At 40.1% G+C, this 27,581-nt stretch overlaps 1 protein-coding gene across 1 annotated transcript; it reads right to left on the reverse strand.

The window, feature by feature from the left end:
* Window positions 1–25: 25 nt before the first annotated feature.
* Window positions 26–27,538, reverse strand: Pex13 (peroxisomal biogenesis factor 13). The gene is made up of 4 exons (XM_075944505.1): window positions 27,342–27,538; window positions 10,554–11,248; window positions 4,075–4,200; window positions 26–2,378 (listed from the first exon to the last, which is right to left on the reverse strand). Exons 1-4 carry the CDS (start codon window positions 27,437–27,439, stop codon window positions 2,080–2,082), a joined length of 1,218 nt encoding a protein of 405 aa, XP_075800620.1. The 5' UTR covers window positions 27,440–27,538; the 3' UTR covers window positions 26–2,079.
* Window positions 27,539–27,581: the final 43 nt, after the last annotated feature.

Below are 27,581 nucleotides of genomic sequence, written 5' to 3' on the forward strand. Positions count from 1 at the left end.
TTAACATTTATCTTGAAAAACAAAATCAAGTTTAAAATATTTTTATTTCTCCAGTAAAATATTTTCACAGTATATTAAAAATAAAACTTTAACTGTAATCTGTTCCTTTTATCATTAAAGAAAGCACAAGATAAACATTAGCTATACTTAGGAAGTGATAACTGCGATACACCAGACAGGGTCAAGTCCCTGAATAAGATATTACATCTTGAAAACAGATTTATTTGTCTCATTTTCTTTCCAAGCTGACAAAATACAGTTAAAAAAATTTGAAGCTTATTTTCTTAGTGTACCTTATGATTTATTTCCCATGAGGTAGCACTATAAAATAATAATGTTGAGGCTGTGGCCAGTACATCCCTCTCCTCTAAAGTCACCCTAAGTCTGTGGGACTAAAACACAAAACCCACGAATGTTTCTGCCTTTCTAGTCCTACAACTGCTTTTATAAAATTTTGGTAAAAAAAAAAATGGATGTAAGTAGCTATCAGGTTAATACTGTAACCTAGCATAGTCAGGCAAACAATAAAGACTCTAAAAGAAACAGCTGTGCCATTTATTTGCCTAAGCTCTCTTCTTACAAGCTTCTACCAATCACAAATTCTATCTTAAAGCTCATCTCCTAAAAAAAAAAAAAAGGGAAAATATCTAAATAGTACTGACTCAACATTTCCTTTCTATTTTATTACTATTATTTAATCTAGATGTCTAGAGTAACAGACATGCGAGCAGTTAAACATCTCACTGCAGTTCATATTTGTCAAAAACTTGTTTTGAGGGCTAGAGACACAGCCCAGTGGTAGAGTATTTAATTCGCTTTCTTAACTAGAAGGCTGCTACCTCAGTGTTAGAAAACAGGCCTAACAAAAACAAGTACCATAAGTATTTATCTCCATCTTAAGATAAAAGGATAGGTTACTAATTATAGTATAATTTCAAACAGGCCTTCCCAAGAAGTCTTTAGTTTTTCTGTGTCTAGTATCTATTAGGTTAGATATGGCTTAAATGAACTGCACTGGAATTACTTATTTGATAAACATAACTGTACGAAAGATACAAAAACAAATCACTTATAAAAGTTTTTAGCAGGATCTGTAAATGTATTCTTGTGTATATTTGATAGCATGTTTCCCCAATTCTGTGGGAAACCTGTACTGAAACACATTAAAATTCATTAAGCCGAAAAAGTCAAATAATATATTTGAAATAGGAATTGAATTACTTATAGTCTCAGTAATGAAAACTAAATCTAAAAGAAATATAACCAATGTAACACATTCTCCATGTGTAAAGTATATCTTGATTATAGAATTTATAAAAGTAATTTTCCTATGTTGAAGAAAATTCACGAAGATTAAAAATCATCAAGGCCAGAACTGATTAGGTGCAAATCTGAAAGGACTTACATCTTAGCTGGAGGAAAAGAAATAAGATCTATATATTCTGATTTACTCAGGATGAAAACTAGTTATATTCTAAAGAGATTAAGAAACTCCCATTCTAGAACCATCTCCTTCATAGTGCTCCCAGGGACCTTCAACAATAAATTTTATAAATACAATCAAAGATAACAGTATCAATTGTTTGCAGGTAGAAACCTATCACCTAAGTAAATTAACACTGGACATAATACAGATCAGAAAATTTTTTATTATTTAGTTTACTTAAAAGGTTATAAAAATTCAGCCTTTTTGCCTGTTCTTGTAAGTAGATGTTATCACTCAATTTTTGAAGACTTCAAATCAATTAACTCAGAACTTTAAAAAGCATTAATGATCCCTTCTGAGGCAACTTGTGTAACCTACTATTCCAATAAGTCTAGAGATTTAGATAAGATAAAACTGACAACAATCTCCATAATCTAAAAGCTAGGTGAAACAAAGTCCTCATGGTCCAATCAAGGGTCAAATGCAGCCAGATCACTAGACTGGCATACTAGTGTTGACTAAGTAACTTCTAGCAGCAAACTGCCTGGGACAGCCATGAGCAAACGCTTTCATTCAACTGCAAATTAATTTCTCTGTAAGAAATAATTTTTAAAAGTGCTCTATTGTTCACCTGCACGCAAACGTGAAAGATATCAAAGATCTTGTTTCTCTCCGTTTTTCCCTGTAGAATCAGGTGCACCTGGAACCTTATTAGTTTCAACGAAAACAGATTCAAAGGCAGCTTCCTGTTCATCCAAAGAGCTGGCAGTAGTAACTCCGTTAATTGATGCAGGGTTGGTAAAAGATTGTTGTTGCTTGAGAATTTTACTCGATTCCACTGTTTTTCTGCCTCTTCTTTTACCCAGAATTTTGACATAATTTGCAGGGATCAGTCCTGTTGTGTGGCCATCAAGACTAGCCAGAAGCCAACCACGCACTTTGGGCTGTTGCTCTGGAGAAAGAGAAAGAGAGCTCTGAAACTGTACTGGAGCCAACAGAATATTAATGATAAAGAATGCTAAGCGAAATCCAAGTCTCACAGTGAGATATGTAAACTAGTTTGGGCACACACTCTCAAAAGCAAACTCTAGCACACTTACCTGTTCTAGATCCATTTTTCTTTTAAATAAGAGATGGAATCTCACAGTTGCCAAGGTTGGCAATCCTCCTGCTTTAGCCTCCCAAGTAGTAGGGTCAATAGGTGTGTGCCAGTGTGCCTAGCTTCAGTTTCACCCTTAAATTTATAGTTTAGTAAAGTAATAAAAGTATACAAAGTAGTAAAAACAAAGTGTTATAAAGTATACTTTATACTTACTAAATAGTACTACCTTGAAGATCATGAAGTTTTTATCTGTAAGGAGACTCACTTCTTTCAAAAGCTGAAAGTTAGGTGGGTGGTGGTGGTGCATGTCTTTAATCCCAGCACTCAGGAGGCAGAGTCAGGTGGATCTCTGTGAGTTTGAAGCCAGCCTGTTCTACAAGAGCTAGTTCCAGGACAGGCTCGAAAGCTAGAGAGAAACCCTGTATTGAAAAACCAAACCAAACCAAACCAAACCAAACCAAACCAAACCAAACCAAACCAAACCAAAAAGCTGAAAATTAACATCAATGTTGACACTGCTATATACCTGTAAATGCTCAAGAGGGTGAGGCAGGGGGATGACAAGTTTGACAGTCTGAACTTAGACTTTGCTTGAAACAATCAAATCAACAAAAACCTATCAGTGTCTTTCCAAGTTTGAATCAGAGTCTGAGAAACTAATACTTTTGTACCATATACTGTGTAGGGATGAACAGAGTTTGGAACTTAGGGGTTTTGATTTAGAAGAGAATCTATAGGGAAGAATTGCTGGGACACCACTATGGGGTATTTGATGTGGGATTCTCCTTTGTATGCTATGAATATGTTTTATTACCATTGATTAATAAAGAAGAAGCTGCTTTGACAGAATAGAGCTAGGTGGGAAAACTAAACTGAATGCAGGGAGGAAGAAGGTGGAGTCAGAGAGATGCCATATAGTTACCAAAGGAAAAAGATGCCAGACCTTACTGGTTGGCCACAACCTCGTGGTGATACACAGATTAATAAAAATAGGTTAATTTAAGATTTAAGAACTAGCTAGAAATATGCCTGAGCTGTCAGCCAAACGGTGTTGTAATTAATATATATTTTGTGTGGTTATCTGGGTCTGGGTGGCCAGGAAACTAAAGCGCAGTCTCCGTTTACAGGTATCTTCTGACTTTACTGTTGCTAACACAGGGTCTCGTTTACACACCATTAGGAGGGACTAATTGGGAAGAGCAAGGTGGGTGAGCAGGGGTGGGAGGGATGAGAGGAGGTTAACACCTGTGGTCCTAGCCCTTGGAAGGCGGAGGGAGGAGGACATGAGTTTGGGGCCAGCCTGGGCTAAACAGTGAGTTCCAGACCGGCCTGGGCTACAGTATGGATCAATCCCTTCTCTGCAAAAATCAATCAACCAATCAAAAGACAGACAGACAGACAAACATATACATACACACTCTGACAAAAGTGAAGCTTTATCAACCACTTGCAAGTTAACTAGTAAGGTCCTGTGTTTCAGTTTCCAATACTACCTTCACAAGTATTAAAAAGTCAAGATATTTACAACTTATTCATGATTTGTTACCTTTGAGAGCTAAATTTAGCATATCACCAGCACGGAAAGAAATTTCTTCATCAGACACGGCATTAAAATCGTATTCTGCTCTAGCAACTACATGGTCATCCTCACCACTTGCCCAGTTGATGTTGTCTATAAACAAAATTAAGACTCGGTTAATAAAGTTTGTAAAATACAGATATTCGTTAGCTATGACTTGTAAACTATAAATTCATTTGGCAAGTGGACAGGTCTCTCTTCCTATGTAAACCCGAAAACACACCCTGAGCTAAGTAAATGTTTACAAACTCCCCCCTTTCCTTAAACTCTCTTACAGTCGGGTTGACAATTTTTTTCTTCTCCCGGTAGAGGGCCAGTAGAATACATTTTAGATCTTAAAGGCCAGAACGAAAGTTTATATAACAAGAAAAAAAAAGTTTCATGTTTTTTTGGGACAAAATTCAAAGATTTTTTTTTTTAAATCGGTGCATGTTTACAAGAAAGAAATATTTGGGGAGGAGGATAATAATATTTAATTTATTTTTGGTCCAACTGCAAATATTCATTAATGGATGCTAACTGGTAGTAAGATTTGAGGCACAATTCATGGGCATCCGAGTTTGACTGGGGGATGAACAGACTGCTCATCTATAGACTGTGCTGTGCACCATGTTAGTACACTGTGACCAGTCACTTCCACATGACAAATAAGTGTTAAGGAGGTTCTGAAATACGGACAGTTCCTTTGCATTCTGAAGTTCAGAACTAGTTCTGGCACTGCAGTTTGAACTTTGAAACCTAGATGGGAGGGGAAATCTCACTTTAACATTTTTATTAGCATATACTAATCACACATAATAATGGATTTCATTATGACATTTTCAGAAATTGCTATAATGAATTTTGATCATTTAGTTCCTTTTATCTTCTTGTCCCCTCCCATTCCTGCTGACCCCCTTGTTTTTCCAACTAATCTGTCTTCTACTTTTATTATATTCATGAAACCCTGACAAATATTAAAACAAAAGACAAAAAAGCAAGAAGATAAAGTCAGTATTTCCAACTTCAACTTAATTATTTTTTTAAAAAGATGATTTATATGGACGTGTGTATGTGTGTGCCACATGTCTGTGGTTCCAACAATGTCAAAAGAGAGGCCCTGTGAGCCACAATGTATGGCTGAGAAACGATTCAGTGATCTGTGAAATGTCTGTGAATCTCTGAATCACACAGTATGTGCTCTTAACTGCTGCACCATCTCTCCTGTCCCCACTTCAACTTTTGACACTACTTAATATAACTGACAAAAGTTATATGCCACTGAAACTACTAGCTTAATAATACCTAATTCATATTCTCTTGCTGAGTGAAACAATGAATAATCATAGACTTAAAAACTTCCTCTTGAAAGACTTGTAAATTTTAACTAAACAGTTTCAAACTCCACTTACACTTTTATCATTAGTTGCAATATATCTTAGTAGCGTCTACCCAGTGTGTTTTCCATTTTTAAAACAGTCACATTATATAGATATTCACAGCTGCCAATTACATCATCACTTCGAATTCACCACCGCTGCTTCAGTAACGGAGAACTATCAGGATCTACTAGGTTATCACAAGCCAGAGAAAGCTACTCAAATAATTTGCCCTTTTCTTATTTTGGGGTCTGACCCCAAGTCCTTGTGCAAGCTAAGCGCATGCTCCGATACTAAACCATACCCACCATCCTTCATTTGTCTTGTTTTCAGATGACGATGTCATTCTGAAAGTTCAGAAACTGCTCTCATTACTGTCTCTGAATAAATTTCTTTGGCTGTTCCAATAATTATTATCAATAAAGATTTCCTTCATTCCACTGACTAGCAAAGTAAACCCTGGTTGTAGCTTCTTTTTCCTTTTTTGGGGGGGAGGGGGAAGAAAATTTTCTGGTAAGTGTCCCAACTTCAGTCTTCCCAGTGTTGATTACGAACACTGTTCAGTCTGGTGATGGTATTCATCCAACACAGCCATTTTGCCACTGCATAACAAAAACAGTATTTCACCAACACTCGACCACTGTGTCTTTAAAGTGTAGCTCTCCAAGTTTACTCTGCCTTTTCAGTTCTGTGTGCTATATATGAACCCACCATGAACGTAGTATGAGACATTGCTCAGACGGAGAGTACTAGCCCAGCACACTTAAGGGTCTAGGTTTAATTCCCAGGAGCAACATCACCACCACCAAAAAATACTATAGCTGTTTTAGGTCTACTGCTGTGAAGAGACACCGTGGTCATGGCAACTCTTATAAAGAAATGCATTTAACTGGGCTGGCTTAAGTTTAGAGGTTTAGTCCATTATTCTCATGGCGGGGGGAAGGGGGGAGTATGGCAGCACGCAGGCAGACATGGTAACTCAGAGTTCTACATATGGATCTGCAGGCAACCAAAAGAGAGAGCGCCACTGGGCCTGGCTTGGGCTTCGGAAGCCTCAAAGCCCAAACCTAGTGATACACATCCTCCAAAAAGGCTACACTTCCTGATCCTTTCAAATAGTGCCACTCCCTGGTGACTAAGTATCCAAATCTATGAGACTCCGGGGGCCATTCTCATTCAAACCATCATAACTGTAACAATGCGGCACTCTCTGTGTTGCCGAAGTGTAACTGAGCTTTTGTAGTATGCAGACCAGAGGTGTGAAGCAATTACAGTGCTACATAGTTTCTACAAGCTACTCCGCTGTTTCAACATAAAACCAGTCATAGCAATGTGCAAGTAGGGCTGTGTGTCAAGAAAACTGTTTAATAGATAGACATTGACATCTGAATTTCCTATAATCTTTACATGCCAAAATTCTTCTGTGGTTTTTAAAGTGTGTTGTATATGTGTTCATGAGAGGGAGAGAGGAGATAGGTAAAGAGAGAGAGAGAGTAGGTCAAAGATGGATGCTGGCTATCTTCCCAGATCACTGCTGACACAGTGTTTCTTAGTTGAACTTGGAGCTCACAGACTGTATAGTGGATAGGGTGGATAGGCTGGCTGGGATTGGGTCAGGAATCTAGCCTTGTCTGTCCACCCGTGCTAGAGCCACACACACAAGGCTCCTACATGGGTGCTGGGGATCCAAACTTAAGCAAGTCCTTCTGTTTGTCTAGCAGACATGTTGCTGGCTCAGCCATCTCCCAGCCTCCCTCCTGATGTTAAACATATTATTCTTTTATCTGATTACTGAAAACAGTAGTCTTATCTCACACGCCGACAGCAGTGGGAACCATGCAGGTTTAGCAGAAGCCTATCTGTGGAAGTCTGCTTTATGCAGCAGGAAAGCGAATTTTAAGAGCCAAATTTCCTCAGTTTTGCTTCTCAGAAGTAAATCTTACCTACTATCTATCTCAGATAGACACCTACCTTCTTTTATCTGGTTCTCTGTGCCGCATTTTTCTCCTCTTTTCTATAAAAAGGCTTCATTACTCAATTCCTCCACCTATCCCTAATCTATAATCACTCTTTTCCTATCTACTCCTTTCTTCTTTTTTTCTCCCCCCCCTCCTAATATTCCTTTTTGAGACTTAGTGTGTAGCTATGGGTATCATGGAACTTGCTATGTATGCCAAGGTGGTCTCAAACTTCTACCAACCTCCCTGCCTCCCTCCCAGTGCTGAGATTATGTGGTATGGGCATCCCCATGCCATTTTACCTTTCCTTTGCCCTAAAAACATCATGAGATCTAACTTCCTTTTCTCTCTTTTTTTTTGTCTTCCTTCCTTTTCTTTTTTTTGAGTCAGAATCTTAATACAGCTCCTTGGCTATCCTGGAACTAGTTACATAGATTTGCCTGCCTTTATCTCCAGGGTCCTGGGATTAAAGGTATGTACCAACACAGCCCCCGGAGATCTAATTTCTTAACAGACAAAGCGGGGCTAAGAATGTATATTTCAAGGAATGACCACTGTAAGCGCATGCAAGGCCTTGAGTTCAGCCTGCATGTGAATGAAAACCAAGAAACAACTACACTGATCCTATTCTGCTTTCCCCTCTCCTGTTCACTGCACACCTTCCCCACCTCCAAAGTTTGTCTTTTCCACTTTACCAGAAGCATTTTCTGGAGCTCGAGGTGCTCTAGTTGGCAAATCTGATCTCTACTCAGCCCTTCATCTTACTGTGAAGCAGCCTTCACCAACCTTCCTTAAGGTTCCTGTCCTCACCGTTGCTTCTACATGCAGCAGCAGTAACAGGGCACTTCCTGTTCAAGGTGATTTCCTGTGTTCTCTTCTTGGTTTCTCTAGTACAGTGATCCCATGCACTACTTCAACTACCACTTTTGTATAAATGACTCATAATCTTATTTATTTCCTAAGATCTTTGATTGCCTTCTTTCTCTCCTTCTACATGAAGGTAGGTACAAGAAGTCAAAATCAAGTTGCCACGCTTGGAGGTAAGCACTTTTACCTAAAAAAATCTAAAAGCTTTCTGTCTGTCCTCCCCCCCCCCCACCCCGCCGCCCCACCGTGTGTGTGTGTGTGTGTGTGTGTGTGTGTGTGTGTGTGTGTGTGTGTATGGTCCACCCACCCCTGCCTATAAAAGTGCTTTTTGAAACTCAACAGAGTGACTCCTATCTGTAATCTAAGCACTTGGAAGGCTGAGCCAGGAGGATTGTTGCAAGTTTAAAGTCTAGGCTACAGAATGAGAATCTGACTCAAATACACCCACAGAACATCCCAGTGGTACATCAACTCAACACAAGCCTAGCCAGTGTTTCCTTCCTCTTCATGTCCTGCTGCTCTTACATGCCACAACCACACTGACCTCCTTGCTGTTTATCTATCATGTTCGATATTGCCACTTAAATACCTCGAGGCTTTACTGTTTCAAGCTTTTCTCCAGTAGCTAGAGTGCTTCTTTGCTCACCTCTTTCCGGGAGACCCTTCTTGAACATGTGCAGCACTATAGCCCTCTCCCCTTTTCTTTCATCCACGACTCCCCAACATCCCTGGTTATTTCTCTTTCCTACAGCACTTATTATTTTCCTACTTACTGCATGTCTTGTTGATTGCCTCCCACTAGACCACCACAAAACGTGTTTCATATCCCTGTCTTTTACAACTATAACTGACCTGTATTAGGCATTCGGCAAATACTTGTTTAATTAATAAAATGTCCACAATAACTCAAGTTCAAATGTCTGTGCCATTTGATTCCTTCTTTGCTCGTATAAAGCACATCAACAGCAACTGAACCCACTGTATTGTCCTGCTCACACACTCTGATTCAGGGTTTCAATCTCTGTCATCAAATCTAATTGAACGCCTCAAATTAGTAAGCTCTTTTAAAAAATGTGCCAAACAGGTCACTAGATACTGAATATAATCCAGCCCTTTATGATCTTACCATTATTTAACTGCAATCCATTTCAATCTGGATCTATCTCAAACACTTAGGAAAATTGTTAATTGCTCTCCCTCTCACATGCCGGGCATCAGATCTAGGCCTTATATATACATGCAGACAAGTAAAGACTTTAGCAGTGACTTATACCTCCAATCCTCAGTTTGAACTCTTTAGAAAATTATGTTACAAATGCTTACCACAAAAACTACCAATAAAAAAAATCACCAATTCCTTACTAAATGAAAATTAAGTGTCACAACAACAATTAAGATCTTTCACCATTGGCCTTCAATCTAATTCTAATTATCCTTTTATTCTGTGTATAAAGACAGCTGTTGGCAAGGTCTCACATTTTCTGCTCATGTATTTTTGTTCAAGCTGTTCTACCTGCTTGTATTTGCTTGATGGTCCTTTTCTTCCTTTTATGGTGGTACTATTGATTGGGCCCTAGGCTTCATACATACTATGAGCTATATCCCTACAATAAAAAGCTAATTTAGATGCCATTTTTTTCTAGTTACCATGGTCAAAAATATTGGCTTCACTTTTCTAGAATTCTTTGCCAGCTGACAGACTGTGGGTTTAACAATCAATTGTTAGACCTGAATTTATTTCTGCCCCTTTTTGGCCTTCTTAAAACTGCCTGATATTGTCTTAATGACTTTCCTTCAATAATATTTTAGAGAAATAGGGATTATGCTCTTTGGATCTTTATGTAATTTCCAACACCAAGTTCACTACTCTGTGGACAAGTTAGGTTAATATGTACTATTAAACTGAGTAAATTCATTAGCAATCCTGTCCTGTTACTAAAGTATTCCTTGTCTAGTTTTGAAGCTCTTAACTACAAGTATAATTGCATTAAAACAGTAAATGCAAATGAATACTAGGAATGCTAATTTAACAAACCCATTCTTGAAGTTTGAGACTGTTGTTACATAGTTTTGAAGCTGTTTAATTATTCTGGTTTTTTGTTTGTTTTTTGAGACAGGGTCCCTCTGTGTATCCTGGCTGTCCCAGAACTTGCTTTGTAGACCAGGCTGGCCTTGAGCCCACAGAGATCCGCCTGCCTCTGCTTCCTGAATGCTGGGATTGAAGATGTGCACCATTATACCCGGTTCGTTTAATGATTCTTACCTGTTACTTCATCACTGTGTGTAGACAGAAGTTTCCAGATAAGATAAGGACCACCAAGGATAACAGCGAAGAACAGGAAGATTGGCCAGGATTTTGCTGAGTTAGCTGCTTGGTCCTCGGCACCAAGACAGGCCACAGTTCTTTCACTTTCTGCCCATAGGTCCTCATCCTCTGAGCCTCTTCTTAAACCCATCATCCACTGCAACCGTCTATACAGGTATCTTATAGTCCTAACTAACGCGAAGGCAGAAAAAACCTTTGTAAAGTGTATTTTTAACCGGGAAAAGTGATTTGCTACATCCAATACAGCCCTGAAACTGTTATAGACAGCTGAAAAGGTAGCGTCCATCATCATGCTGACAGAGGCGAATGCGTGCACAATGCTCTCAATGGACTGAAATGCACCTCTACTGCTTTCTTCAGCTTGCTGAACAAATCTGCTGGGCGGAAGGTCATCTACACGAAGGCGGTTAAAGCCCAATCCATTATATCCATAACTGTAAGGGCTATAGCTTCCATAAAATGAATTTCCATAGGCTCCGTATCCAGAAGAAAACGAACTGTAAGCAGGTCTGAAAGTGTTTATGTTGCTGCTCCCCGTTTGCTGGGATGGCCTGGGAAGAATAGGTGGGGGCACTCTGGTAAGTGTCGGTTGTCCAGGTCTTGTCAATAAAGCAGGGCCCAGATCAGCAGATCTAAAACACACAAAAAAATTATGAGTTACTTAAACACAAAATAAATCCTTTGTTCAATAATTAAGTTTTAATTATGGCTACTGTATTTTTCTGTTTGTATTAGAATTTCCATTTCTTTTAACTATATATAACTTGCTTTGAAAATTCCTTTAAAAAAATTTTTTTTTAAATTTAAAAAACTGCCTTTACTGTATTAAGCTTAATGACTTAAAGTCTGTATGCTGGGTGCTTTTCCACAGGAGCAGATTTGATTTCCAATACCATATGGCAGTTCATAGCTGTCTACAACTCTACTAACTGGAGTCACAGGAGCTCAACACCCTCTCTGGCCTCCATGGACACCAGGTTTAATGCTTTTCTATGTGACATGCTTAAGTGCATCTAGTGTCCACAGCACACTGTTTTCTGACATGATCAGAATAGTAAAGGAGACTAAGCAAGCCTAGGACAGGACAAATGGTATGTTCTCAAATGCTGTGTTTACTGTTCTCTGCTCACCTTTTCTTTTGAAAAAATTTAAACAGGAAAACAAACCATGGCAGAATACATACATATTTTTAAAGTAGATTCAATAATTACTATCATCTTATATTTACTTTTCCTCTTGTCCACAAATTCTGGAAACATCTGAAATTAAGCTCTAAACTTAACAAATTACCCCTAAATATCTCAGAATACATCTCTCAAGAAAAATATATTTTAGACCAAATCATGCTACTAACCCATCGCTGAAAACTATGTTTTATACAATCTATGATTCAATTAATATTAAAAACTAATCCATTTCCCAGAAATGTTTAATAAACAGCTTTGAAATAAAATTTAGTTACCATCAGCTCACCCATTTAATATAAATTTCGATGTGTGTTTTTAAATATTACCAGTTGTACTATGATATTTTATTTTGCAACACTTTCATTACCCCCCCCCCCCAAAAAAAAGATATCCTAAATTCACAGGGAGGGCAATGAGAATGAGGAGAAGTCATAACAACATATATGGAAACAACATAATGAAACCTATTGCTGGTCATGCCAAGTTAGTTTTAAAATAGTCTGTATTCACTTCAGTTTCTTTCCCACTCCCAACCTTTGCTAACAAACTCACTTTGTCTCTACAACCTTTTCTACTCCAGATATTTCATAGATAGTTGATTCTAGTTACTGAGGCAGGTATTTCTTTAAAAGATTTATGAACTGTACCAATACCCAATCATTATTCCTGGGAGTAATACAAAGGTTTACCCCTTCCCACCACAAATTGTCTTTGGTCAGAGTATTTTTTTTAATCAACAAAATGAAATGAGGGTAATTCCTATCAGAAAACATTACTTTGATTATCTGTGGACTTTGCTCATAATCTTTCGTGACTACACTACACTCTCATTTCCTCAGGAATTGTAGAGAGTACATATTCATATTCTATACAAGTTCTGGCCCTTCTCTTTGGTTCTGAGTAAACACTGAAGCTTATCCTCAGCATACTATGGGCAATGAACTAGCTCTCCAGCATGGACTGATGTACTGAGAAATACCCTTTTGTTATGGTTTTAATTATGTGTTTATGAGGAAAAATGCTAATTTGATATAATATAATAATGATTAAATGAGTGTAGCTAGCCTTCGTGTCTCATTTAAAAAATACAAAGGTTTAGGTTCCTGTAGCTTCAGGTCACTTTGTTTGAGACAGCCCATCCTGGCCTATAACTCATTGTGTAGCTGCTAGCCTCTCTAGTACAAGGACTAAATGCACATGCCACCATGCCTGTCGTTCAAGTCACATTTTCATCAACCAATTAGTGCATATACTTGCTACATGTGCATTTCTGTTATATTGTTAATGTATCAGTAACTCATTGTCACCAGCACAATAACACATCTAATTCACATACTTTTTCTTTAGTAAAGCCTATCATAGCCATCTTGTACTTTGGAATATTAGATAGATCTACACTTGGGAGCCATTTTAAACAGTGAAATCAATTTGTTACTTTGAAAACCCCAGAACTGGAGTGGGACAATTCTGTATTCTGTCAATTATGTCTTAAATAAACGCTGATTGGCCAGTAGCCAGGCAGGAAGTATAGGTGGGTCAACCAGACAGGAGGTACAGGTGAGTCAATGAGAACAGGAGAATTCTGGGAAGAAGGAAGCTCTTTCTGCAGTCCTGCACAGACACTGAAGAAGCAAGATGTGGCCTGCTCCGCTGAATAAGGTACTGAGCCACATGGCTTACACAGATAATAATAATGGGCCAATCAGTTTATAACTTTGTAAACCTCTGTGTGATTTCATTGGGACTTAACAACTACGGGAACCAGGCAACACAAGGACCAGGTGGGACAGAAACAAGCAGGCCCTCATGTTACACAGAACTAAACAGAACACGAGATGGGCATGTGTCACAGTATGCCTGTAGTTTTTGTTTGTTTCGGAGACAAATTTTTGCAATGCTGGATGGCCTAGACCTGGTTATATAGCCAAGGCTGGTCATGAACTCATGGCATTCCTCTCCTGTGAGTATAACTATTTAATTTTTAATACATTTATTTTTTTGAGATATGATTTCATTACTTACTACAGGCTAGCTTAGGACTTGTCTAAGTTGACTTCAAACTCATGCTCCCTCTGTTTCAGCCTCCCAAGTGCTTGAATTACAGGTATATGCTACATTTAACCTCAGCTTATCACCTGATGTCAGAGGTAATTTTTTTCCTTTTTACTTGTGGCATTATGTCATTCCTCACGAAGTTCCAGATTTTGGAATATTCATTACTCATTATAGACAAAGTATATTTATTCATATTTATCAGTTTGGGGACATCTGGACTGTTTCCATGCTTTGATTATTTTCAGTAATGCCACTAATAAAGACTTATATACAAGATTTGTAAGACATTTTTATATTTCATGGTCTATACCTATAGTGAATTGTGGAGTGTATACTAAATATTGTATTTTACTTTTGCAGGAACTGCCAGATTAGTTTCCAAAGCATCCTGTAACTTTACATTCCCACCAACAGTGTTTGAGATGATGGATTCCCCACGTTCTTGTTAATGGCACTTTTAAGTATTTAACACAATGGCTGACGAGTGACATCTCACTGTGGTCCTTTTGTTTGTTTTGAAACAAGGTCTCATGTAGCCCAGGCTGGCCTCAAACTTGTTACAAAACCAGGGATGCCCCTGAACTTATCTTCTTGCTTCAAACTCCTAAGTGCTGGGATTATAGGCATGGGCCACCGCATCCAGTTTCACTGTGGTCTGCATCTGCATTCCTCTGAAGGGTAATAATGTTAAGTATCTTTTTATTTCCTTTAGGCCACTTTAAAATCTTACCATTCTACATAAAAGTATGTAGAATCAGCTACATACTTTCATCACTTGAATTTTTTATACTTTTTTTCGTGTGTGACTACGGGGACTAGGCACATGGCACAGTGTGCATATGGAGGTTAGAGGACAGTAGGGGCATTATGTCCTCTTTCACATGTGGGTCCCAGGGTGTGGCTGCAGTCATTGGGCCTAATGACAGGTGTTTACCTACAAAGCTACCTCATCAACTCACTTTCTTCACAATGAAATGAGCTTAATCACTGTCTTTTTAGTATTTATCATTGAGTTTGAAGAGTCAAAATGTCTTTAAAAATATATTTGTACTTTATGTGAAGGATGCTTTGTATATATATATATCTCAAGCATCCAGTGCCTGTAGTGGCCAGAAGAAGGTGTTGAAACCCTTGAAGTTAGAGTTACAGAGGCTTATGACCTGCCATGCTGGAGCCGGGCACCAAGCCTTGCTTCTCTGCAAAAGCAGCAAGTGCTCTTAAGTGCTGGGCGTTCTCTCCAGCTCCCCTGAAATGTCTTTTAAAACTGGATTTTGAATACAGAATTTAATTAGTTTACAGATTGCATTTGACTTTTTCTTTCCATTCTATTCTAAAGTAGGACAATCAGGGCCGGTAAGATAGCTCAGTGCATAAAAATGCTGCCTTGCAGACCTGATGTCAGTTAGATCCCTAGAACTATGTGGGAGAAGAAAACTGACTCCCAAAAGTAATACTCTGGTTTCCATACATGTGGCTTGGATGTGTGTTTCCTCACCATACATGATCCTTGTTTATTTCATGTTTAATTACAAAACAGTAATATCTGATGCCAGGATAAAGCTTTAACTCAACATCATAAACAAGTAACACCAAATCTTACTTAAAAACAAACAGCTTGGCCCTAACCGCACCTGGAGATGTGTGTCTGGGTTCCCAGCTGCATTCTAGGCCCTAGTCCCTGGAGACACATACTGTGCTCCCCTACCAAAACCCCAGAGATGTGGGAGCAGCCTCCCCATACCCCCAACCATTCACTACCATGACTGTGACCACCTGTACCCGCCTATACCTGGAGGAGTGATCACCAGAGCCTGGGCCTGCCTGTACCTGGAGGAGTCCTAGAGTTGCATCAGTGATCACCAGAGGCACACCCCTGCCTGCACCTGGAGAGGAAGAGCAACTACCTAATCCACAGGCCTCACCTGCACCCTCTGGAGGGAGAGATGGGCAGACAACAGTGTAGAACACATTCAGAGACATAAAGAGCGACATGGCACCAACAGAAACTAGTGGTTCTACACCAGTAAGGCCTGAACATCCCAACACAGATGAAGCAGAAGAAAATGGCGCACGCCTTTAATCCCAGCACTCGGGAGGCAGAGGTAGGTGGATATCTGTGAGTTCGAGACCAGCCTGGTCTACAGAGCTAGTTCCAGGACAGGCTCCAAAGCCACAGAGAAACCCTGTCTCGAAAAAAACAAAACAACAACAACAAAATAACTTTATGAAGATGATAGAGGCCCTTAAAGAGGAAATGAAAAATTCCTTTAAAGGAGAGGAAAAGACAAACAAAAAATTGGAAGAAATCAATCAATCCCTTAAAGAAAGCAATGAAAGCCAAGAAAAAAGATAATCAAACAGGTGAAGGAAATGGTTCATGACTTGAAAACTGAAATAGAGACAATAAAGAAAACACAGAGGGAATTCTGGAAATGAAAAATCTGAATAAACAATCAGGAACTACAGATGCAAACATAAACAACAGAATCCAGGCGATGGAAGAGAGAATCTCAGGTGCTGAAGAAACGGTAGAGGAAATAGATTCTTCAATAAAAGAAAATGTTAAATCCAACAAATTCTTTTTTGTTTGTTTGTCTGTTTGTTTTTTGAGACAGGGTTTCTCTGTGTTACTTTGGAGCCTGTCCTGGAACTAGCTCTGTAGACCAGGCTGGCCTAGAACTCACAGAGATCCACCTGCCTCTGCTTCCTGAGTGCTGGGATTAAAGGCATGAGCCACCACCACTTAAATCCAGCTAAATCCAACAAATTCTTAACACAAAATATCCAGGAAATCTGGGCTACTATGAAAAGACCAAACCTAAGAATAATAGGGATAGAAGAAGTCCAGCTCAAAGGCACAGAAAATATATTTAACAAAATCAAAGAAGAAAAATTTCTCAACCTAAAGGGCAGTCCTGTGAAAGTACAAGAAGCTTACAGAACACCAAATAGACTGGACAAAAAAAAAAAGTCCCCTCATCACAGAATAATCAAAACACTAAACATACAGAATAAAGAAAGAGTATTAGGAGCTGCAATGGAAAAAGGTCAAGTAACATAAAAGCAGACATAACAGAATTGCATCTGATTTCTCAATGTAAACTCTGAAAGTCAGAAGCTCTTGGACAAATGTTCTTCAAACACTAAGAGACTACGGATGCCAGCCCAGACTACTATACCAGCAAAGCTTTCAATTGCCATCGACGGAGAAAACAAGATATTCCATGACAGAACCAGATTTAAACAATACCTATCTACAAATCCAGCTCTGCAGAAAGTATTAGAAGGAAAACTTCAACCCAAGGAAGTTGGTTATACCCCACAAAAACACAGGCAAAAGATAACCTCACACCAGCAAAAACCAAAGAAGGAAAACATACACACAAAATCAACAACAACAAAAATCAAACATAACAGGAACTAACAACCACTGATCATTAATATCTCTTAATATCAATGACCTCAATTCGCCTATAAAAAGACAGAGGCTAACGGAATGGATACAAAAATAGAATCCATCCTTCTGCTGCATACAAGAAACACACCTCAACCTCAAAGACAGACATTTTTTTGTGAGTAAAGGGTTGGAAAAAGACTTTCCAATCAAATGGACCTAAGAAACAACCTGGTGTAGCTATCCTAGAATCTAACAAAACAGAGTTCAAATAAAAATTAATGAAAAGAGATAAGAAGGACATTTCATATTTGTCACAGGAAAAATCCAAAATGAAGTCTCAATTTTGAACATCTATGCCCCAAAATACAAGGGCACCCACATTTATAAAAGAAACATTACTAAAACTTAAATCACACATCAAACCCCACACACTAATAGTGGGAGATTCAATACCCCACTCTTTATGGCAAACCTAATCCAAGAACACATCTGAAAAATCATCCACCATGATCAAGCAGGCTTCATCCCGGAGATGCCGATGGTGCAACATACGCAAATCTGTCAGTGTAAGCCACCATATACACACACTGAAAGAAAAAAACCCACATGATCTCATTAGATGCTGAAAAAGCTTTCAACAAAATCTAACACCCTTTCATGATAAAGGTCTTGGAGAGGTCAGGGATACAAGAAACATACCTAAACACAATAAAGGCAATATACAGCAAGCCAACATCAAACTAAATGGAGAGAAACTCAAAGTGATTCCACTAAAATCAAGAATAAGACAAGGCTGTCCATATTCTCCGTATCTATTCAATATGTACTTGAAGTTCTAGCTAGAGCAATACGACAACAAAAGGAGACCAATTGGAAAGAAAGAAGTCAAACTTTTGCTATTTGCAGATGATGATAGTATACATAAGTGACCCCCAAAAATCCTACAGCTGATAAACACCTTTAGTAATGTGGCAGGATACAAGATTAGCCAAAAAAAAAAAAAATTCAGTAGCCCTCCTATATATACAGATAATAAATGGGCCAAGAAAGAAATTAGAGAAGCATCACTCTTCACAATAGCCAAAAATAACATAAAATATCTTGGGGTAAAACTAACCAAAGAAGTGAAAGACCTGCTCGACAAGTACTTTTAAGTTTTTGAGGAAAGAAATTGAAGGAGATACCAGAAAATGGAAAGATCTCCCATGCTCCTGGATAGGAAGGTCCAACATAATAAAAATGGCAAGCCTACTTGTAGGCCCATATTTCTATATGGTGTGGCAGCCAGGCGATAAAGCCATAGGCCCATCCTAGGGGGTCACGTAGCTCTGCAGACAAGCTGTCTCTGCCTAACAATGGTCAGGATGTTTGGAGGATATCTTAGAGAGATGCTAATTCAGGCCTAAGTTACAGATCGCATACAGGTAGAATGCGGGTGTGACAAAAGGCCATTCACCTGGCTACCTAGGATACGAGTCTAATGTATTTTCCCCGCTCAATTTATGAGACGATATATAAGCTGTTTGGATAATAAACGCAGGGAGATCTTTGGGAGATCGAGGAGAAAAGACCCTGAGATGCCCTTCAATGATGACCGTGTAAGTTGCGTCTGATAATTCCTCGCGACTCCGTTCCAGTCCAGTTAGGGAATCTGTGTTGGACCCACAGGGCCTCAACACCTACCAAAAACAATCTATAGATTCAATGCAATCTGCATCAAAATCCCAACACAATTCTTTACAGACCTTGAAATTCATATAGCCAAAATAATCCTGTACAATAAACGAACTCCCAGAGGCATCGCCATCCTTGACTTCCAGCTATAGTACTGAAACCAGCCTGGTACTGGCATAAAAGCAGACAGATGGACCAATGGAATCGAATCAAAGACCCGGATATTAAACCACATACCTATGAACACCTGATTTTTGACAAAGAAGCTAAAAGAAAATATATTCAACAAATGATTCTAGAATAACTGGATGTCAACATGTAGAAGAATGCAAATAGATCCATATTTATCCCCATGCACAAAACTAAAGTCCAAAGAATCAAATACTTCAACATTAATCCATCCACACTGAACCTCACAAAAGAGAAAGTGGGAAGTATGCTTGAACGTGTTGGCCTAGGAGACCACTTTCTAAATATAACCCTGGTAGCACAGACACTGAGACGGTTAATAAATGGGACCTCCTGAAAATGAGAAGCTTCTGTAAGGCAAAGGACACTGTCACCAAGACAAAATGGCAGCCTGCAGAATGGGAAAAGATCTTCATCAACCCCACATCTGATAGCGCATTGATCTTCAAATATATAAAGAATTCAAGAAACTATACATCAGAATACCAAATGATCCAATTAAAAAATGGGATACAGGTGTAAACAGAGAACTGTTAACAGAGGAATCTAAAATGGCCGAAAGACACTTAAGGAAATAATCAACATCCTTAGCCATCAGGGAATGCAAATCAAAACAACTCTTGAGATTCCATCTTACATCTGTCAGAATTGCTAAGATCAAAACCACCAATGATAGCTTATGCTGGAGAGGACGTGGGGTAAAGGGAACACTCCTCTATTTCTGGTGGGAGTGCAATCTTGTACAATCACTTTGGAAATCAGTATGACAATCTGTCAGAAAATTAGGAATCAACATACCCCAGGACCTAGCATTACCACTCTCGGGCATATACCCAAAGGATGTACACTCACACCACAAGGACATTTGCTCAACTGTGTTCATAGCAGCAATATTCAATATAGCCAGAACATGGGAACAATGTATATGCCCCTCAACTGAAGAATGGATAAAGAAAATGTGGTACATTTACACAATGGAGTAATACTCAGCAGTAAAAACAATGACATCTTGAAATTTGCAGGCAAATGGGTGGAAACAAGAAAAATCCATCCTGAGTGAGGTAACCCAGACCCAGAAAGACAAACATGGTATGTAGTCACTCATCAGTAGATATTAGACATAAAACAAAGGATAATGAGCCTAAAGTCCACAACCCCAGAAAATCCAGGAGAGGAGGAGGACCCTAAGAGAGACATACATGAATCCCCCTGGGAAGAGGAAATAGACAATCTCCTAAGTTAATTGGAAGCTTTTGAGGGAGGGAAAGGTGGAGGGTGGAAGGGGAGTGATATGAGGGAAGAAGAGGAGGAGAACATGAGGGATTGGGAAGGTGGAGTTGGGGGAAGGACAGAGAGGTAGAGCAAGGAAAAGAGATATCTTGATAGAGGGAGCCATTATGGCACTAGGCAAATTCCCAGGAATCCACAAGAATGACCCCAGCTAAGACCCTAACCAACATTGGAGAGGGTAACTTAACTGGCCTTCCCCTATAATCAGATTGATAACTGTCATCATGGGGCCTTCATCCAACAACTGATGGAGCAGATGCAGAGGTCCACAGCTAAGCACTGGACTGAGCTCCCAAAGTCCAGCTGAAGAAAGGGAGGAAAGATAATATGAACAAGGGGTCAAGACCATGATGGGGAAACCCACAGAAGCAGCTGACCCAAGCCAGTGGGGGATCACTGACTCTGGACTGATAGCAGGGGAACCTGCACAGGACTAAACTAGGCCGTGAATGTGGGTGACTTGGGCAGTTTGTGGGGCCACTGGCAGTGGAACCAGTATTTATCCCTAGTGCATGAACTAGCTTTCTGAAGCCCATTTCCCATGGACGATATGCTGCTCAGCCTAGATACTGGGGGGAGGGCCATGGTCCTGCCTCAAGTGATGTGACAGACTTTGTTGACTCCCCATGGGAAGCCTCACCCTCTCTGAGGAGAGGATACCAAGTGTGTTGGGGGGAAGAAAGGGAGAATAGGAGGAGGCAGGGAGAGAGAACTGGTATTGGTATGTAAAATAAAATGATTGTTTAAAAAAAGCCCCCTCCCCAAACCAAACAAACATAACTGAATCCAACATTTTAAAAAGGAAACAAAACTTGAGAAGGGCCAAATAGCAAACTGCACATTTACGCTCTGACAAAGCAGTTCTGCCTCGAAGTAAAAGCATAGGAGAAAAGTGAATGCTTAGACTTAACACTTAGGAGACAAAACACAAACAGAACACAATGTGCTGGAGGCTGATGCTACAAGGCCTCACTTCAGGAATCACAGGGTGGGTCAGGAAACTAGAAATAACAAACCAAGTGTCCTACTCAAGTGGAACTAGTTCACTGAGGCTAAGAGTCAGGTTGTTGGTGCCAATAAAAGATACTACACAATTTGCTGTCAACCATTTTTTAAAGGAAGTTGCATACCTTTCCAGAACCAAACAGGTTATTGCTGTTACTCTTGACGGCCTTCAGGAGCTAGAGCAACACAGTAGCGCTGAAAAGCAGCACGCTTCAGCTGCTGACTGTAGAAATCAAGCTGGAACTGACTTAAAAACTTTCCCCTGCCACAAGATATTATACAGGCCATGGCGGTGGACGTGGGGGAAGGGAAACCCATCAATGGTTTTACCCAGCAGTGACCCTTGCATGCTACAATAATAACCTGCCAGGCAAGATGCACCCAATAATAATGGTAAAAAGTAAGTAATCACTTTCTGATTGGATTAGAGGCCTGCTACACAGGAAGGAATTTGTGTCAGGTACATGTCAAAAGCCCATGACTAGTCAGATCAAAGGCCTGGGGCGGGGGTGGACACACACCTGATACTGTTGGCTTTGCTACACTACCTTCTAATCATTTGTGTTTATAAACATAGGGCTGCCCTTCCTTGGCCAGAGAAGCTCGTCTCTGCAGTGGTCAAAGTGAGAATAAGAGACTACTGATTGCTTAGCCCTAAATGGGACATCTCTATCAACCCTTGATCTACAAATTTAGGAAACACTGGGGAAGAAGAGGCGGAGAAAAATGTGAGAGCCAATGGGAGGAGTACCATGAAATGCTGTCCTCCGGACATGACATGACCATCCCAACCCAGGACCTCATCACAGCTATGGCAACCTGCAAAAATCAAGCCAACAATGTCAGTCAACATTCCAACAGGCAGCCGGACAATGGTGGCGCACGCCTTTAATCCCAGCACTCGGGAGGCAGAGGCAGGCGGATCTCTGTGAGTTCGAGACCAGCCTGGTCTACAGAGCTAGTTCCAGGACAGGCTCCAAAGCCACAGAGAAACCCTGTTTCGAAAAACCAAAAACCAAACAAACAAACAAACAAAACAAAACAAAAACAAAAAACATTCCAACAGGCAGTGCTCAGCTGGTTACAGAAAAGATGTGAAGAGGGATGGAATGTATTGGAGGTGCTTGGGGGGAGCGAGAGACGTACGAGACGATCAAGATGCAAAAACAAAAGAAAGCCAGGTGGTGGTAATGCACACCTTTAATCCTGGCACACGAGAAGCAGAGACAGGGGGATCTCTGTGAGTTCGAGGCCAGCTTGGTCTACAAGAGCTAGTTGCAGGACAGATAGAACCTTTACATAGAGAAAAACCAAAAGATACATTGTTTATATGTAAGAAAATGTCAAAAAAAATACAAAAAACCCAGAAGACAAATTAACTTCTACAGTCAATATTTAATATTGTAATACTATAATATCTTTACAACTATGTGATATCTTTGGTCCAATCAACTGTTTTTACGCCTGATCCTTATGTGGAAAGGGCTGCTAGGGTTCACACTGTAGAAGCAAGAAAAATACCCTGCAGGGAGAGAGAAAAAATGTGGAGGAAAGTAAAATTCTACAATTCCTAATTTTAGAGATGCCATAAACATGAAGTAAAAAAAAAAACAACTAAGAAACCAGTTAACAAAAAGTAGTAATGAACAAAAATTAAAGAAAAAACAATTTAATAGCCCAAAGCAAAGATTTTAGATATTTAAAATGATCAGTGATACAACAGTATTATCTATTAAAAAAAGTCAAATGAGCTGGACATGGTGGTGCAAGACCTTTAATATCAGTACTCGGGACGCAGAGACTGGAGCATCTCTGAGTCTGAGGCTAGCCAGTCTATATAGCAAGTTCCAGGTCTGCCAAAGCTATATATACATACTAAAAACCAAAATAAACAAATGACATAATGAACATGTAAATGTGAAGAGATGCATTAGGAATCTTAGACACGATGCTGCACTTTACAGAGCACCTTGTAAGCCTAACACACACAAGAAGAAAATCAGCTGCTGTACACTGAGGAGAGTAGAGACCTGAGACCTGGGCTAGGGTAGATCGCGTAATCAGACTTAACCAGAAAAGCCGCTTGAGTGGGTTATTAAAGCATTAGAGAACAAGGCACTGAGAATTTTTTTTTAAAGATTTATTTATTTATTATGTATACAACATTCCTTCCATGTATGTTTGTATGCCAGAAGAGGGCACCAGATCTCATTATAGATGGTTGTGAGCCACCATGTGGTTGCTGGGAATTGAACTCAGGACCTCTGGAAGAGCAATCAGTGCTCTTAACCTCTGAGCCATCTCTCCAGCCCTTTTGTTTGGTTTTTTTGAGACAGGGTTTCTCTGTAGCTTTGGAGCCTGTTCTGGAACTAGCTCTTGTAGACCAGGCTGGCCTCGAACTCACAGAGATCCAATTAGTATATTAAAAAACAAAACAGATGAGGATTTCTCAGCAATTCATAGAAGACAAAAGTCAGACCCAAAGGAAATTATAAATAAACCCCAACCTTTCAATCTATGCACTCAATGACTGGTTTAATAGGATACAGGGTCCATCAAGAAATAAAGGCCTAGGGCTGGAGAGATGGCTAGGTAGGTGAAGTCCTTGCTGTGTAAGCATGAGAACTGAGTTTGGATCCTCAGCACTTATATCCCTGTAATCCCAGAGATGGGGGAACACGAGGTTCCCAGGGGCTTCTGGGCCAGCAGTCTTGCCTAATGGGCTAGCTCCAGTGAGAGACTCGTCTCAAAAAAAATAAGGTGGAGAGTAATAGAGGAAGACTCCTGAGGTTGATCTCTGTCTACACACACACACACACACACACACACACACACACACACACACCACCCGGGGCTGTCTTGGGAGGCCGAGGCAAGATAGGATCTTGAGTTTGAAATCAGCCTAATCGATTTATCAAGACTGTCTCAAAAGGACAAAAAAGGAAAAAAATTAAAAAAAGGGAGTGTATAAATCTTTGTGAATTTAAGACTAGCTTGGTTTACCATCCTCTTGAAACCAGCAACCCGCCCACCTATACCCCTCTTCTCGCCCTGGACCCATTTTCACTTGGGGGTGACTAATGTGAAACTCTATCAGACATCTGGTTCTTACTTCAGGGCCATTCAATGTTTTATCGTCCAAAAGTTCCCCTTAAATAAGACATCTCAATGGTACAGGTCTAATCAGCCCATTCCCAACATAAATTATTTTTCCCTCACTCACATTACTTCCACCAACCTGACTTTCAAGTAATTAAAAAAGTATGAATTAATGTTACCCCATACAGTCTCTTAATTAACTTAATTTCCCTAGAACTACTGTGTCAAAACAATGAAAACAGCCTAAACTTCTGCATTATATTCTCAGCAGATCCTTTATAGTTCCAGTACAGTCAGGGTGGTTACACAGAGAAACGCTGTCTGCAAAAAAACCCAACACACACACACACACACACACACACACACACACACACACACACACGGAGGAGGAGGAGGCGCAGCAGCAGCTGCAACATTCTAAGAAAAAAAAATGGCTGTAATTTTTCTGAAATTCATTAAAGGCACCAAAGACAAACCTGAATATTCCTATGACTCCAACCCAGAATAATACGAAGAAAACCATATGGAAGCCTAATACAGTTTGCTGAAAACAAACAAACAATCAGAAAAACAGTGGAAGCAGACAGCAGGGAGTGGAGGGGGAGCCATTCTTAGGCAAGAATAAGACAAGGATGATTAGAATTATCAAACAAACAAAACAACTACCAGAAAACAAAAAAGGCAGGAAAAAAGTAGGTCTCCTGATGTTAAGACAGATGATCTCCTGAGTTCTTGCTAACCAAAGAGTAGGTATTTTACAGTTCAAGTCACATTCAGAGCCTGGTAATGGCAGTGTGGCACACACCTTTAATCCCAGCTTGAGAGACAGAGGCTCTTTATGAGTTCGAGGCCAGCTTGGTTTACAAAGCAAGTTCCAAGATAGCCAGGGCTACAGAGAGAGAGAGATTCTATCTTGGGGAAAACACAAACAAATGAACAAAGAAAGATAATGCTTCTTTTATCAGAAAGTATTTCTGGTACAATGGTTAATACATAGGTTCTCAACCTGTGGGCCATGACACTTTTCCCAAAAAGTATTTACATTATGATTCCTAACAGTGGCAAAATTACATTTATAAAGTAGCAAGGGAAATACTTTTATAGTTGGGGGGGGGTCACCATAACATAAGGGACCATATTAAAAGGCCACAGAATTAGGAAGGATGAGAACCACTGGTTTAGTAGATGGGATAGTGTTCAAGCAATGTAAAGGTTATAACTGTTACAAAGACTTTTCTCAGTTAAAGAAAAACACAGCGGATCGCCTGTAGATCCCAACACTTGGGAAGCTTAGGCAGCAAGACCATGGGATTGCAAGGCCAGCCTGGGCTCCATAAGCAAGACACTTGTTTGGAAAGAAAGATGGAAGGAAGGAAATGAAAGGATGAATTCTTAAACACTCTGGGTACTGAATACTGTAGCTACTGACATAGATGGAAAAAATACAGACATGTGTATAATTATGTTAAAGTGGACGTAAGTATTACATAAAACCTCAAAGAGAAAACCATGGATCTATAAAAGGAGATAATGAAAATTTTTCAATAAAAATTCTTTTCCAATGTAAAATTTTTCTCAAGTTATAAAACATATTCAAAGACAAAAAGTACAATCTTTAAAAAGAATTCAATCCACATAGGAATATAAGTAAACACCTTAATATAATACAGAATTCGGACAGTACATTAGAAAAAGAAAGCTAGGCTTACAAATGAGAGATAAGGCCAACATTAATGGGATAACCATTAATACTAAAGGTATACAAATATAAACAGGTACAGACAATCCAATCATAAAATTTACTGCTCGCACACACACACACACATGTTCGCACGCACGCATGCACCAAACAAACAAATCCAGAAACTTAAGATTGGAATTTGACGGGATAGCTACCAAGCAAAGAACACACTTAGAAGCATTCTAAGTGTTGCTGCTTCTAAATGTTGCTCTGGCTTAATAAATACAGTTAAGCCACTTTGTTTATATTGATTAGTTAATTGTGTCCAAGTGTTTCAACACTTTAAAAGATCACCCGATTTCCCAACAGCAGAGAACAGGTCCAGGATACTGAGAACTTGACATGCCAGGAAAAAAAAAAACAAACGCACCAATGTGCCCCGGAATCACGTCGCCTGGATTAAGATGTCTATCTACCCAAAAGAAAATACTCAAGTTCGTGAAACTCTAACTGTGCTGTAAACCTTTAAAAGTTGCAGACCCATGTGTTACTGATTTAAATCAAAGCAAATAAAAAACTTTACAGGCCTTAGACAGACACACACAACACAATCTGGCACACAAAGGCCACCCACAGATTTAGAATTCTTGTTTTAGAGTTGTTCTTTCAACTCTCAACCCGAAACATTAGCTAAGTTATGCTGAAAATCAATGCCGGGGTGTAAGCTTGCGTTATAGGTTACGTAAAAGTGACCTTTGGGGCGTTACAACCAGCATCTGGAGAGGCTGTAAACAGCCTTTCCCATGACTTTTGCTCCCTATTCTTGTCCAGGCCAGGCGGACGTCGCGCTCGGCCACGGACCCAAGCTAGAAGCTTTGAAGCCGGTCAGGCTGCCGCGTCCCCCAGGTGCCGCAAATAAAAAGCCTCCGCTTTTCTTTCCAGCACCGGCACCCGTGAAGCCGACAGGACACCCCGGGGGAGACCTCACGGCTGCACAGCCAGCAGATGTCAGACTCGGAGACCCTGGGGTGCTCGCCCGGGGCCGGCTGCGAAAAGGCGATGCCTCCCCCCCAATAACGGCTTCAACCGCCTCCTGCCAGGTCCCCGTCCTGGCCGCAAAACTCGCGTCCCAAAGGTTTCACACTCACTGGAAAGTGGGACCGGGGCCAGCGCCTGGGCCCGAGCCGGCCCCAGGAATTCGGCGGGTCTCCCAGGGTTTCGGGGGCGGCGGCGGCTGAGACGCCATCTCTCCGCCTGCTCCGCTACGGCTCTGGGCCGCGACTGCGACGGCTAGAAGAAGGAGCGCCTCGCCTGCCAGGCACGACGGGCAGAGCGCCGAGCCCTCCACCCCGCCCACGCCTGACGTCAGGCCGAGGCTTGTGGTCGGC

This window comes from Microtus pennsylvanicus, chromosome 12 (assembly GCF_037038515.1).
Source record: "Microtus pennsylvanicus isolate mMicPen1 chromosome 12, mMicPen1.hap1, whole genome shotgun sequence".
Lineage (NCBI taxonomy): Eukaryota > Metazoa > Chordata > Mammalia > Rodentia > Cricetidae > Microtus > Microtus pennsylvanicus.

Excerpts from the sequence above, each read along its gene's own strand:
- Pex13 (XM_075944505.1), bottom strand. The coding sequence starts at position 27,439 with ATGGCGTCTCAGCCGCCGCCGCCCCCGAAACCCTGGGAGACCCGCCGA. Across the intron at positions 11,249-27,341 it reads GGCCCCGGTCCCACTTTCCA|ATCTGCTGATCTGGGCCCTG; the intron begins GTGAGTGTGAAA and ends TGTGTGTTTTAG. Across the intron at positions 2,379-4,074 it reads GCTAAATTTAGCTCTCAAAG|AGCAACAGCCCAAAGTGCGT; the intron begins GTAACAAATCAT and ends CTCTTTCTCCAG.